This window comes from Mirounga leonina, unplaced genomic scaffold (assembly GCF_011800145.1).
Source record: "Mirounga leonina isolate KUSES-001 unplaced genomic scaffold, KU_Mleo_1.0 Mir_152, whole genome shotgun sequence".
Taxonomy (NCBI): Eukaryota; Metazoa; Chordata; class Mammalia; order Carnivora; family Phocidae; genus Mirounga; species Mirounga leonina.
The window spans coordinates 3,797,204-3,812,342 of record NW_023270380.1 but is presented as its reverse complement, the minus strand read 5'-3'; the positions used below and the strand labels follow the sequence as shown (position 1 = coordinate 3,812,342).

At 47.7% G+C, this 15,139-nt stretch overlaps 1 protein-coding gene across 2 annotated transcripts in view; it reads right to left on the bottom strand.

Moving 5' to 3' along the window:
- NTPCR (nucleoside-triphosphatase, cancer-related) overlaps positions 1-15,139 on the bottom strand; it is a 30,001-nt gene that overhangs the window by 1,677 nt on the left and 13,185 nt on the right. Inside the window, exon 4 of one of the 2 annotated variants that reach the window (XM_035008469.1) lies at positions 6,404-6,613. The exons of the other annotated variant lie outside the window; for it this stretch is intronic. Within the exon in view, the coding sequence (XP_034864360.1) occupies positions 6,404-6,613 (210 nt within the window). The remainder of the gene's footprint in view (positions 1-6,403; positions 6,614-15,139) is intronic. 2 annotated transcript variants of the gene reach the window in all.

The window sequence follows — 15,139 nt, the reverse complement described above, 5'->3', positions numbered from 1 at the left end:
GTGCTCAACTTAGCCCAAGTCCCTTTCTGCTGTTTGCTTTCAAGGAAGTGCGCTGATGGGAAGGGAGGAGAGCGGGAGGCAGGCGGGCGACAGCAACAGGGGTCTCATGCCTTTAGCAGCAGAGTGCAGGCGGGCCACTCGGGCCACTCGTTCCCTTTCCTGCCCCCTGACCTCACCAGGAATGACACCAGGCTCCGCCCTCAGGGTCTGTGAGTTTACTGTGTGCCTCGAAGGGGGGATTCCCAGATGAGAGGCGTCTGGGGCCACTTCCTCCGGAACGGTCACATTTATGAAGGAGGAGCTGGTGGAGGCGCCGGATTTCACAGGCGCGGGGCTGCAGAGCTCATTGAAAGGAGCCCCGAGGAGCGCTTACATGCTGGCACCATCCCGTGTCCCTGGGAAACGCCCTGTCCTCTCCATCGGCACCGTGACGATCATGGGGCAGCCCTGCTCTCAGGACCCAGCCCACGAGCGAGACACGCCTCCTCTCTCCCACCCGCTGGGAGCGAGCCCCCCACCCGCCGCTGGGAGCTAAGGGTGCCCAGGGCAGCGGCAGGGCATCCCACACGCTGAGGCGCTCGCCAAGCCTTGCTTCCACAGGAAAAATAACACCTGGAAAAGATACATCTTGGGAATGTTTTCATGTTAAAAATTAATGAAAGCGGGGCGCCTGGGTGGCTCAGTCGTTAAGCGACTGCCTTCGGCTCAGGTCATGGTCCCAGGGTCCTGGGATCGAGCCCCGCATCGGGCTCCCTGCTCAGTGGGAAGCCTGCTTCTCCCTCTCCCACTCCCCCTGCTTGTGTTCCCTCTCTCGCTGTGTCTCTCTGTGTCAAATAAATAAATAAAATCTTTTAAAAAAAAAATTAATGCGTAACTACATTAATATTTGGCTACCCCCCCTTTGATTTCCCTAAGATGATTTCTGAGAATTACGCAGTAAGAGGTCTATGTGAAACTGTCGACGGTGTTCATCATGACGCTCCCTGTAAACCGAAGCCAAGCTCAAATGCGAGAGCGAGGAGAGCATCACCTGTCCCCCTCGGGGGCCTTTCCCGGCATACACAAGCCCCGTCTTGTAGTCAACCACCAGGATTTGATTTTGCAAAAAGTCCTTCCCGAGAGGCTGGCCAGGCGAGGGCTCCGGATGCAGAAGCAAACAAGGCAAGGAGGACTGAACAAGGTAAGGAGGACTGCGGGAAGGAAGCTGGTCCACCCTCCGCTCTGCACTGCGGCCTCCAGAGAAAGACGGGAAGCCCAGTGAAAGCTGAGCCCCTGCCTGGCCCTTGGTGACCTGGTGACACTTAGACCCTGACTTCCATGGGGATCGGGGCATCTCATTCACCCTGTGTCTGGTACACAGGCGGTGCCCAGTAAATGTTTATTGAATTCTAAGCTGAGGAGGGTCTTTGAAATATAGCTGAGTGGTAAAAGATTATGAAGACGCTGACCATCTCAAGCATCCAACCTGCTCTGTGCTGCCTGCAGAGGCTACGGGAGGGCCTGAGAGGTCCCAGTCAACAACCCGGGCACCAGGACATCAGGGAAGCTGTAACTATCTGGACACAGGAACAGGCAGGAAAAAATGCCCCTAAGGGTCTAGACATACTACATGCAAGAAAGCAAAATGAAACCACATATTTTCCTTGAAACTGTGAGAAGGACCCTGACAAGTTCCTAATAAGCACTGGATTACGGAAAGAAATTGGACAATGCTCGTTATAAGTTAACACATATCAAAAGTTATTACTAACCTGTTTCATGTTGTGTCTTTATTGAACCTAAAAATAGGATTATTCCTGAATCCAATCCCTCTAGCTCTATTTTTTCCGTGAAGGTTAAAGTTTCCAAACCAAGAATTACTTTCGTGTTGTATCAAGTAAGACTTTGCCTGACCCAAGTTTACAAAGATTTACTCCTGTATTTTCTTCTAAGAGTTGTAGAGTTTAGTGGAGTCTGCTTCTCTCCCTCTGCCCCTCCCTGCACACACACGCTCTCTGTCTCTCTCAAAGAGATAAAAAAAAAAAAAAAGGAGCTGTAGAGTTTAGCTCTTAAATTTAGGCCTAGGATCTACTTTGAGTTAATTCTGGTATATGAACAATGTAAGGGTCCAGCTTCCCTCTTTTGCATGTCGATACCCAGTTTCCCAACACCATTTACTAAAAAACTATTCTTTCCTCATTAAGTTGTCCTGGCACACTTGTCGAAAATCAACTGATCTTAGATGTAAGGGTTTATTTCGGGACTTTCAGTTCTTTTCCACCTGTGTCTAACCTTCGGCCAGTACTATGCAGTCTCGACCACTGTAGCTTTGTAATGAGTTCTGAAGTCGGGAAGTAGGTAGGAGTCTTCCAACACTGTTCTTTCCCAAGATTGTTTCAGTTGGGTCCTTTGCATCTCCACATGAATTTTAGGATCAGCTTGCTTGTCAGTTTCTAGAAACATCCTGCCTACTGGCTTTTGAACCAGCGCTTAACAGACCTTCTCTCACTCCTGTATCTACAGGAGTCCAGGGACCCAGAGGACAGCATCGAATTCCTGGTGAGATAAAAATGCTTTATGCCCTGCTTGATGAAAAAACCCATGGCAGGAATGAGTAAGCAGAGGTCTAAGAATTCCCAAACTGGAAGGAAATCGGGACCTAGCTCCTGTTACTCTTGTGATCTTGCAATGCACAAAAATTAAAAGCATAAAAACTGCTTTTTGGAAAAAAAAACAAGTATAAAGGACTCTGAATTCAGGACAGTGGAGTAGATTTTAGTTGTAGTAACATTACATAAAGTAGAAAAACCAAATAATTTCTAGGAATCTGAGATTTTTGTTCACAAAATCATCTGAATCATCCCTATCACCGAAGGAAACCGTACAGCAGGATTGTGCTAACGCTCAGGCTTCGTAGGCAGACAGTTGGAAGTTTGAAACCTAGCCGTGACACCTCCTGGCCAATGACCCTGGGTACGCTATGCAGCCTCTCACTGATAAAATGAAGATGACATGATATAGCTCAGCAGGTACTGTGACGTCTACAAGCCCTGGTGATCTACAGGACTGAGCACAGCACCTCAGTCCAGGTGCTCAGTGCCTGGTGGCCACACTGGCATTGAAGTCAACACTCCAGTCTCCAGCTGTCTCTTCTGTGCCCTCGGCAGATAACATTCACCAGCATTCCCATCAAGCAGATATTTCAAAGGAAATCAAATGAAATATGCTTTCTAAATGCCACTATGACCACGAAACTCATATGTATGTGTGTTCACATGCGCACGCGCGCATGCGTGAGGTAGGAAGTGACCAGCAGGGATATTTTCTTCATGTTGCTACAGAACCAGGGAAACAGTGCACACAGCTCTTTCTAGTAATCTTGATCCATGAAGGTCTTTATCTCTTGCCTCTACAGCATTAAACATACTACGCTCAAACAAGCAAATGTGAAATAAATTGAAAACATTTTTCAGCAGCCACACGTAGTGACCAGTAAATTCTACAAGACATGACAAAAAAAATTAACCAAACTTTCGAAAGAGAAAAATTTTCAGGAATGTGACTGTCAATACTCATACCCGCACAATGATAGAAGTTTCTAAATTATCAAGACCATCCTCCAATGACATGAATGTTAGATCTTTTATTATAGTACCGCAAGTCCCTGAGCTCTGTCCACCCCGCCCCCCAAAGTCTGCTTTTTGTTGGGCAATTTCTATTGTTCTACCTTCAAGTTTACCGATTCTTTCCTTTGTTGTCTCCATTCTCCTGGGGACTCCTTCCAGAGACTTTCTCATTCAGTTATTATATGTTACAGTTCTAAAATTTTTGTTTGATTCTTCTTTATATCTTCATATCTTTGCTAAAATGGACACTCTATTTTTCATTTGTTTCCAGTGTGTTTGCAATTGATCACTGAAGCATTTTCGGCACAGCTGTTTTAAAGTCTCTGCCCTATAATTCCAACATATCCGTCATCTTGCTGTTGGCACATGTTGATGTTTGTTTCAATTAAGTTGCTTCTCCTGGTTCCTGGTAGGACAAGAGATTTTCAGTTGTGTCTGTTGTGTTGTCCCCTGGCTGAGCCTCCGAGCCGGTGTGCTGCCTTCTTTCCACCCTTCAGGCCTCCTTATGTTTGTTTTATATGTAATGTCCAAGGTTTTCAGCTATACCTAATAGGAGGAATAGGGAGAAGTGTATCTATTCCATCTTATCTAGAACAGGAAGCGTTCTGAGGTTTTTTTCCTAAAAAGCAATGCTCTGTTTACGTGATGCTATTAAGAATAAGTCTAGGTAACAGGAGTAACTCAGTGGAATCCTTTTTCCCCCATGAGTTCAGTCCCACCTCCCTGTCCTAACATGCTCAGTTGCCACAAGGGGAGGCGGCCTTCCCCACTTTACATAAATTATTTCCTCACCTGGAATGTTCTTCCTTCTTTTCTCCACTTCCTCCTTCAAAACCCACCCAAGAACCACGTCCTTCGGGCCATCTCTCCCTACAGAATTCTCTCCCTTCTCTGCCTCCAGATTTTGACTGTCACATCACCTACTTTTCTCCAGAGGAGGGAACATGCTTCACGTGTGCCTCTGGACTAAGTGCTGGATGCACAGGATGCTCTCAAACAGGGGTTCAGAGAACTTCACTGCATCTGAGAAAGGGAAAGGACCAGGAAATATCTAATCCAACCCCTAAATTTGCAGATAAGGAAAATGAGATTCTTCATGTGTAAAACGGGAACAGAAAGCTCACACAAGCCCTAAAGGAACACAGGAAAGACAAGAATAACCGGGTACGTGAGCCCCTATCTCTTACATAATTAACCCAAAGCTAATCAATTTATTTACACATCATTAGGAGTAATGCTTACCTTGCCCGGAGAATAATTTCCAGTCTCAGCGAGGAGAAAATGTGGTATTATCTTAAGATACAACGTTTTCTCCTAGACACACCAGCCGCGCCCTCTCAATCCCATCTAGGACTTGGAGACGACACTGGGTTGCAGGGACGGCCGGTGTCCGGAGTTTAAAGTGGCCGGCCTGAAGACCAGTGGTCTTTCACCCTCTCTCACTATTCACTGCCCCTACTTCCACAGAAACTCTAGAATCCCAACCCAAAACTCTAACCTGGAGGCCCCGTACAGTAAGAGACCGAAGGAGCACCATGAAACTCTGCAGACCGGGGCCCCACGGACTTGGAGGACGTCACTGAGCACGTGACCTTGCAGGGCTCTCAGCGCACCGGGCAGCTCCGCGGAGAGACCTCCCTGCCCCACCCGCCTCCAGCCCAGCGACCACATGGCCCTTGTCAGTACGTGCTGTGGCCGAGCTCCTACTAGACGGTGCGCTCCGGAGGGCGCGGGCCTGGCCGGTCTTGTTCAGCATCACGACTTAGCACAAGGCGCTGCTCAGTGACTACTGACTAAATGAAGGAAGGCAGGCACGAAGTTGTCCAAGTCCGGCTGCTCCAACCCTAACAGCGGTTTACTGCCGCCGGAGTACCCCTGGCTACTGCGGTGACGACACGGGGACGTCCCACGGGGCCGGCGAGCCGGCAAGTGCGCGCTGTACGCTCCCGGGGGGGTGGGGACCAGCCGGACCCGGTCACGAGGCCTCGCCGGGCCTGTGAGCGGTTACCCTGGGGGTGGGGGTGGGGGCGGGCAGAGCTCAGCCGGGAACACGGCTCCCTCACTGACACACGCAGAGGGGGCGCAGGGCGAGACAGTTAGCTGAGAAGGACCCAGAGAGACGAGGGGGAAGGAAAACCATGTATGTGGGCGAAGTGCCCGTGGCACCATCAGGGGCCCCTGCGCTCACTCGGCCACGGCCACTGGCTGGTAGGACAGAGCCGGGCCTCGCGCACCCGTGCTCTACCGCACAAGGCCCCCGACGAGCACATGACAACCACCTGCGAGCTCGCGAAAGCACGCCCTGGGCCCAGGCCCCGGGTCTGACTCGTGGGGTCCGGGCGCGCCTACAGCTCTGCGCCGCTCACGGACCCCCGCATGATGCCTCCACGGCTGTTCCGTGGACATCACTTTGCCTGACACGCTCCGCAGCTGTGCTGTCCGCGAGGGCAGAGTGACCGGAGACAGGAAGTTTTTCTGGTATTTGAACAGAAGTAGTCACAGGTGGCTGCTAGTTAGGGCACTGACCAGTGCAGGCGGGACATCTCCACCCTCGTCCACCGTTCTATTGGCCCGGGCTCCGGCCTAGCAGCTGAAAGCCGTGGATGCAGGGAAGTGTGTTTTTTCACCAAGCACAGGCAAAACTTAGTTCTATAAACGCCTAGAAAATCAGACTCACCTGGATCTAGCCTCCAAGGGGGAAAAACGGTAATTCAAAGCAAAGGTACGCTTCAAAGCCACCCCGCTGTTTGAGGTCACCTGCTCCTTTTTTATAGGCACAGGGGACCAGCTGTACTCACACTGAACACCTGAATGTCCTTTCTGTTTCTGATTTCCTCCACGAGGGCCAGCGGTTTTCCCTTAGGTATCGGGATCGTGCCCAGGACTACAGTCCCTGGGGTGCACAGCGTCTGACGAACGGCCTGGATGAAAGGCTGACTGAAGAGCTCCATCTTCCCAATCTCATCGATGACACATACTCTCTGCCCTGGGCTACTGCTGGAACCTGCCTGAAGATCACAAAGACACCCAAGTCACGTTAAGCGAAGGGCCCCAGGGTCCCACTCCCTGGTCACTCACCAACGAAGTCAACTAAGCTTTGGAAGGCGGGAGACTCTCAGTCTACATGGGACGATTCACTGGCAAACAGATCTGGAAGAGCTCCCTTGGAAACTGCAGCAACCAGAAAATTCAGTTCCCCAAGTGACCCAGGTTCCTGGCAATTTTCACTCTTCTAGAATGGTTCCAGTAATAACCAAGCTTTGTGTTTATTTACACCCAGAAAATAAGCAGCACCCACATGCCTCAGGTTTAAAAGAAATGAGACAGCAAGGCTGGGAGCCCTTATTAATAATACTGGCCTCTTTTTTGTGTGATTGTGAGTTATAGGAGCTTCCCTGTCTGGGAGGAGGTAACCGCTGCAGGCAAATGCCTGAGTGTTTCATAATCTGCACTATGAGGGCTGGTGGAGAGAAGCGAACAGTAAAAGGAAAGGAGTCTTGGTTAAAAGAAAAACAAGTGAGCAGGACTGTGTTGTTTCAACTGCAGATTCCCTCCCTAACGACTACATCCCTTTCCTTCCTTCTGAGCCCCTCTTGGAACAGGTGTGGCAGCCAGCCTCCACAGGCCCCGGTGCCTCCCAGCTCCCAGGGCTCCCACCCTTGCTCAGACCCCTCCTACACAGTTCCAGGGTTGGCCTCTGCCATCAGCAGAATGCGGCAGAAGGGCTGGTATGTTCCTTCTGAGATGAGGTAGAAAAGACTGCTGTGTCTAGCTTGGTCTCAATCTCTCTCTCAGATGGCTTGCTCCAGGGAAGGCAACTGCCACGTTGTGAGCACGCACAGGCAGCTGATGGCCAAGTCCATGTGGTAGGGAACCGAGGCCTCCCTACAACCTTGACAGTGAGCTGGCAGGCGGAGATCGGATGACTGCAACCTCATGACCGACCCTGAGTCCAAACCACCCGGTGAAGCCACTCTTGGATTCCTAACCCAGGAAAACTGTGTGAGATAAAGCCCGTGGTTTTAAACTCAATTCTGGGGTCATTGGTTACACAGCAACCGATCACTAATATCCATGCCCTCTCTGGAAAGCTCCTATCAGAGAAAGCTGATAGGACTCTGAGTAGTCTTGCCACAGCGGGAACACAACAGAACACGGAACTCCTCAGTGAATGCTGAGTGACAAACACATTTTACGTATCTTTGTATAAATGAGGACTTTGAAAACTCTAAAGCTGATTTACAAAGTACTTTTTACTACAGTTCTTAGACTCCTTAAATAGTCACATCAGTACATTCTCAGAATGTATGGCTGAGTTCAGCTGCATTGGTCTTGAACTGTGAATCCCGAAGCCAGAGTGACTGTGATTGGCGGGGTGCGGGTGGTAGCCAGGGAGGGACGGGGCTGGGGGGCAGGTCCCGAAGCCTGTAAGGTACACAGAGGGCTGTGGGTTCCAGCCGATCTATCTGACAGCCGAGAGATGCTAAGCTGGGAGGATCACAGCTTGTGCCCAAAAGGCTGCTGTGTGCGGTCAGGGACAAGTTGGGCATCTTTTGGAACAGACAACGTGAGATTGTGGGGTCTAGTCTGAGGCAGTTCTTGGGGGGAAACATTGAAGCAATGGTTGTCAAACTTTTATGTAAGTGGTACTCTTATTATCGGCCGACTTAATATCACATACATATTTTCCCACTTACTTCACCAGCGGAAAGACCAGGAAGGGGTCCACTGCAGTCATCCAAGAGATCGTCTACATATTTACTCAATCCTCTGTGTCTAATGCACTTCATTTTTAACTTTCGGTTGCATTTATGTGTGTGTGTACACATGCACACACGTGCGCACACACACACGCACACACCCCGTTTCCCCCTCAGGGGCAGGACAAGGTCATAGTCATCTTTTTCTTTCCCATGGAACTGAGTGATGCAAGATTGAGCTGAGGCAGCTAATGCCCTCTGCTGATGGGATGAAGGAGGAAAGGCGAGCATCTGTGGAATCAGTTGCTGTCATTTCCGAATTTTTTCTTCAAAAATTAATGCCAAATTTGGGAGATTTTAAAAAATATCAGGTACCAGATCATCAGCATAAAAACAGATGATCCCACAAGAGCAAGGCATTCCAATGACCTCTTATTAAGGAGTATTTGGAGCATTCTGCTGCCTCCAGAAACTGGGAATAATTGTGGATGTCATCCTCCCTGGAGGGAAACACCCAGAAGCCAAACAAAACTCTATCTGGCACATCAAAACGATAGTTTGAAAGCAGTTAATTCAGACAAAGAGAAACCATATGAAGAATGTGTGTATGCTGTGTATATGTATTTATTTGGGTGTATGTTATGTGGGTAGTTAGGTGCCCATACATGTGGGCATGTATGTAAATACACACAAGTAAATATAAACATAAAGCACGAGGCTCCAACACCACCGTTCCTCGGATTCTCTACAACATTCACCAATGAGAGCTCACCAACATTAAACTTCTGCACAGAGATATCTGGACACACATGCATACATTATGTTCTACCAACCGGAAATGCTCGCTTTAAAACGTTAGTTTATTTAAAATCCTCTTGTACAAAAGCAGAGACTTTTATCATCCAGAAACTGTAGGAATCTCAAAAATAAGTCTGGGATTTTTGATGAAAGATCTGTTACTGATGCTCAAGTGAGAAGCAGATATCAGATGCTAAGCCACTGAGAAGCCTGTAAAAACTGGTTTTTCTAAATAACTCATGACCATACATTCAAGAGTATAATAAAAGAACCACTATTGGGGCGCCTGGGTGGCTCACTTGGTTGAGCGTCCAACTCTTGATTTCAGCTCAGGCCATGATCTCAGGGTCGTGAGATCGAGCCCTGAAGTTGGACTCTGCGTGCAGCAGGGCGTCTGCTTGCAATTCTCTCTCTCTCTCTCTCTCTGCTGTTCCCCTGCTCCTGCACATGCTCTCTCTCTCTCTCAAATAAATAAATAAATAAATAAATAAATAAATAAAATCTTTTAGGACCACTATCATATTCAAAATTGTTTTATTTTTATATAAATTCAAGCAACTTTAGAAGGAAACAAAAAAACAAGCCAGTGAGCACACATAGTATTTACGTTGTTCCAAATTCTCTTTTGAGTTGGTAAAGACGCAGCCTGACAGCACCAGGGCCCAGGTTTGAAAACAGTCAGGAACTTCCCCAGTCCTCCCCAGTGCTGGTTGTGGGGAAGTCAGAATGAGCCCCTGGAGTGCCCGAACCTGAAGGTATGGAGTAAGGAGCTCAGGCAGCACTTCGGGCCGCCTCGGACCACGAGGTGAAAATCACTGTGTGCACAGGATCTGGGGTTGGCCTCTCCCCTGCACCTGCTCTCTCCGCACGGGACCACGAGGCAGCAGGACGGCAGACACTACCCTGCGTCACTCACTGCTCCTCAACCAGGCCTACACGTCACAGGACTGTCCACTCTCACTGTCACAGAGAGGGAGAAACACTTTGGGCAAGGCATATTTTACCTCCTCTGTTTGTTCTGAGGGAGAAGAGATTTCCTCGGGATAGAGTCCTAAAATTGAGCAGCCAGTGGGAAGGGAAGCTATGAACAATTTTATAACTTTGCTTACACTCCGCTAGTTTGCTTTCTGGAAAGATTAAATCGATTTAGAGCAACAACAAAATATCTGTGTTCCAATTATGCCAGAGACCTGAAAACTGTGTGACTTTTTTTTGTTGTGGTTTAATCTTCATACACACTTTTAAGAACATAGAAGAAAAGGTAGACATAAAATAGGCCATTTCATTTAACCAAAATACCAAACTGAGAAAAAGCTAATTAAAGTGGCTTCTGCCTTATTGTGAATTATTTACTTAGTAAATATTTCTGGTGGTCTTAACTCCTTTTTTTTTGATCTCAGACACATGGACCGGCTTCTGAGCTGGCCTGTCTAGGACAGCAGATATCAACAGTCATGGGAAAGGACTGGGGAGCATCTGCCAGAAGTCAGGCGGCAGAACTAGGGCCCTTCTCCGCAGACCCACACGTTCTGGGAAGCCAGGACGGCAAATGGTGGTTAACAGTGGCCACAGACTAGCCCACAATTCCTCAACCCTCTGAAGTTAGGAGCTAAATGTGAAGGGCTCCTGGTAGACCTCTCTGTGTGCTTATTCCAAGTCTAAAGTTTCAGATCCCCTTAGCAGTCTGGAGGCATGTCAAACGCGTGTCCCCAGGGATGAAGCCACAGGCTGGCAGCCAGGACGAGCTGTCTAGACGGCCTGCCGCGCCCTTCTCTCCTTGGGCGTGAGCTGGGCGGGGGCTGTCCCTACCCAGATGCCAGAGATTCCCACCCAGGGCCCAGCAGACTAGGGCTGAGGCTCCTCCTCGATGTCCTAACTGGCCTCCCTGGGGCTCACCCACACAAGCGCCTGACCGCAGAGCACCAGAAGGGAGCCCTTGGTATCTTGCAAGCTACGAGAACTATCCCAGGACTGAAACAGCATCTGTTGGCTGACAGTCAGCCCAGTGGATGGAGAACCCACAACCCCTTGTGATCCCAGCGTCCCGGGACCAGCCTGGACATCTGAGCTTGTGGGTCTCCATGACAGACCTACAGCTCACTCTGGCCCCCGGGTTTGTGGCAAACTGCTGATGTGAGGCTCCTCCCAAGGTTCTCCTACCCATCACTTCACTCACCTTCGCAAGAGAGATAAATAAGACCTATCCCTGTTTGCACCTCCTAGCAGCCGGGGACGCACACGCTTTACAAACAATGTCGCATTCAGTCCTAGTAACTCCATCCAGCAGCTATCTGCGTCTCTGTTTTACAGATGAGGAACACAACTGATTCAAAGTCACTGAGCTCCCAAGTGAGAGCTGAGTCAGACCCAAGATCACCTGACGCCAGAGCTCCCTTCCATCCCCCACGTGCCATTCCGCCTGCACGTGTTCAGTCTGAGGAAGGAAAGAAATTGAAGGAAAGGATCAAAGACACTGAAGGAAAGAACTGAAGGAATTCATCTAACTGTAAGGAAACTACTTTCCTCTCCAACGAGAAGAAGGAGCACTTCGGTTTCTAGGGGCTACAGAGGCCTAGCCACAAAGACCCTAATCTGTTTCTGGAGTCATCACATTACTTTTAATTACTCAAAAAGGATGACATATTTGGGGTCGCAGAACAATTACCGTCACCAACATCATTTTATCCAGAAGAGAGGATGGCCTGCTTTAGTAGGCAGATGTGACCTGCAGGTGAAGCACCCCCCTCCCTCCCCCCAGCAAGAGACAGGACCACGCACCACCAAACGTGCTAAGTCCTGCCACTTCTTATCAGCTAACGGTGTTCACAGTAACTGCGCTTGTAAAAACTCCTCTTGCTTAGTAAGAATCTTATTCAATTTTTAAACTTTTGATTCAAGTGTAGTATCTTTGAAGTCTGATATCCTTTTATTACATACTGCCTAGAAGAGAGAAAGCTGAATGTTTCAGCTACAGTAAAATAGTGATGACTTCTTGTCTAACTAATGAAGAGACTGGAGAGAAGTAAATAAGTGCAGCTTTGATGAGGAAAATCAACCGTTACGGCTCTTTTAGTTCAGCCTTTGAATGTACAGCGATTTTACTGTTAACTACTGTTCATCTTGTTACAGAAAGTATTCCAAAAGGCAGTGGTTAAATTGGCTTTCCAGGTAAAGCCTCCATGAAAAGTATTATTTTCAGACAATCTAATAATGTTAAAAAAAAATGAGAATTAACCAGGAGAAATTTTCATGAGGAGGATGTGCATGGTCTTCAAGTGGCTCCCCACTCATTACTTATTAATTTCAAAGGGAAAAAGAGTAAATGCACAGTGGAGACACTGGACAAGTCTTCACTCGGGTAATCAAAACAAACATCAGCAAACATCACATGCCTCTGGACGAGACGCCCGAGAAAGATGTGCCATGGGTTATGTAGTATTCTAAATGAAGTTATCACAAAGCAACAACGGAAAAGCCCCCAAAGAGGAACGTTCTATTAGAGTAGAACCGTATTGCTCAAAAATGTCAATGTCACAAAAGACAAAGGATGACTGAAGAAATGTTCCAGACTGAAGGAGGCTAGGTAAATATGGTAGCTAAATGCAACACTTGACCCTAGACCAGAGGAAAACATGTTACAAAGGATATTGTTCAGTCAACTGACAAAACAGGCCTGGGAATGGAAGATTATTAGTACTTTCTTATTTTTTTTTAAGATTTTATTTATTTATTTGAGAGACAGAGTGTGAGCATGAGCAGGGGGAGGGGCAGAGGGAGAAGCAGGCTTCCCGCTGAGCAGGGACCCAGACACCAGACACGGGGCTCCATCCCAGGATCCTGGAATCATGACCTGAGCCGAAGGCAGACACTTAACCATCTGAGCCACCCAGGTGCCCCTATTAGTATTTTCTTGGTGTAAAAATGTATTGAGGTTGAGAACTGTACCAATTACATAAGAGCATATGGTTACTTTTAGGAAAAATATACTGAACATTGAGGAGTTAAGCATCCCCATGACTGCAACATACTCTCAAACGGGCCCCTCCACAAATTGGTATGTTTCTATGAACAGACACACACGTGCACACGTGGAGAGAGAGGGTGAACAAACAACAGGGCAAATGGTAAAAACAGGTGATTCTGGGTAACAAGTATATGGGTGGTCTGGCGTTATTCTTGTTATTTTCTCAAAGACTAAAATTATATCCAGATAAAGTACAAAAAATTATAATCAATACAAAAAAAGAAAAACACTCACATGCACACTTTCTCAGTATAAGATTCGAGAAAACCACCACCTCATCATGTGTGAGTTTGCTTTTGAAGGAGGCAGGGCCTTGGACTGACGCGTAACGGGAGGAGGCAGCCAGTGATGAGTGTTGGAAATGGGAAAAGTGGAGGAGTAAAGGGGAGGAAGGAGCAGTTGATACAAATTCTACCCCAGTCCCACTTATGGAGCACGTGTCTCTGCCAGGCCTCTGGGGAGTGGGCTGCAAGAACTGCAGGAAGGTAAAGAACCCAAGACAGGAGCCAGCTCAGCATCTAAATCACAGAACCTCAGAATACCAGTGAGAACCACAGGCCAGCAATGAGAAGTAACAGAGCATCAGACCTGCCCCGGGGAAGGAGGGGGACTGCTGGGGAAGGTCATCGAAAAGATGGACCACTGGCTGCTCCATGAGCCAGACCCAGGTGATCAGAGGCTCCTCAGCCCCTCCCGTCCTTGGAATGTGGGTTCTACCTGCCTTTCTCATCCCCAGAGGCTACCCCAAGGACACAGCCTTGAGATAATGATGTGGTGCTGACAACATCTGCACGGTCTGCTTGACTGAACACAGTTAAGGCCTTTCTCTATATAAACTTAAGATCTGGCGGGCGAGAGGGGGCCCATCCATCTTGCTGCGTCCAACACAAGCCTTGTGTGTAAGTTCCCACTGCTTATTACAACTGCCACCTCCCAACCCGCAGTGGCCTGCCTATTTTTCTGGGCTTCCTCCGCCCTCTGCACGAAGGGGGCTGGTTTCACATTTCACCTGGAAGCCCTGACAGGTTTGTGGACCCACAGAGGTTACCAGCAAGGGCTGCCATGACCGATCCTACAAGATAAACCGCAGCGTCAACCTTACACGGAACTCTCAGTTCATATTCCTCTTTTGGTTCACTGCAGGAATGTTTCCACTGACAATTTTTAAGTTAATTTTTATGTTTGCACCAGACAGCTTTTTGTTTCCCTGGCCGATCTTACAGTGCATATATATATGATCGTGAGGTCCAGAAATAGAAAGTGAGGAGGAACAAAGAAAAAAATGTCACATTCGCTAACAATGGAGGAAACTCAAAAGCAATGCTTGGGCTCCTGTCAACCTTTCAAGAATGGATCCCGACTAGAAATTGATTTTTCTAAATTCTCTCTAAAGCCTAGTGGCCTGAAATACTAAGTGGCAATTCCAGGTCAAGTGGTAAAAAATAAACTTTCCCCAGCCAGGAGTCCTCTGACCTTCAAATGAAAAGTTTCAAAGATCTGAAGCAGAATCTCATTTCAGAATCAAAAGCAGATCCTGCTCTTGAAAACAAATATACACCAAAAGCCTTATTTTGATCAAAACAAGGTTCTACTATGTTGATTTTCATTGGATGTCCTAGTTTTGGCCTCCTATTCTTTTCAGGGATCTTAATTAAAAATGACATGGGTCAGCCTAGAAAATACAGCTTGGAGTAGACACCTTTTGTTCTTAAAACAATTATAATCTATCGTTATCTTTTTGTGTGAGTGGGAGATACATGGTGTGCCAACAAAATGTTAAATCCTACATTGCAACAAATTCTAATAAAGCATTCAGTGTGGCTGACAAAAAGGCCACTAGGAAAAAGGACAGCGTTATCCTGCCAGCCTTGATGGCTGAAAAACTGCAAAAACAACCCTAATTAGAGGAGCTTCAGAAAACAGAAGAGACCTATAAATAACCTTACCAAAAAACAATTAAAAAAAAAAAAAAGAAAGAAAGAAATAGAAAGAGAGATACTGGGTTTTTGGCT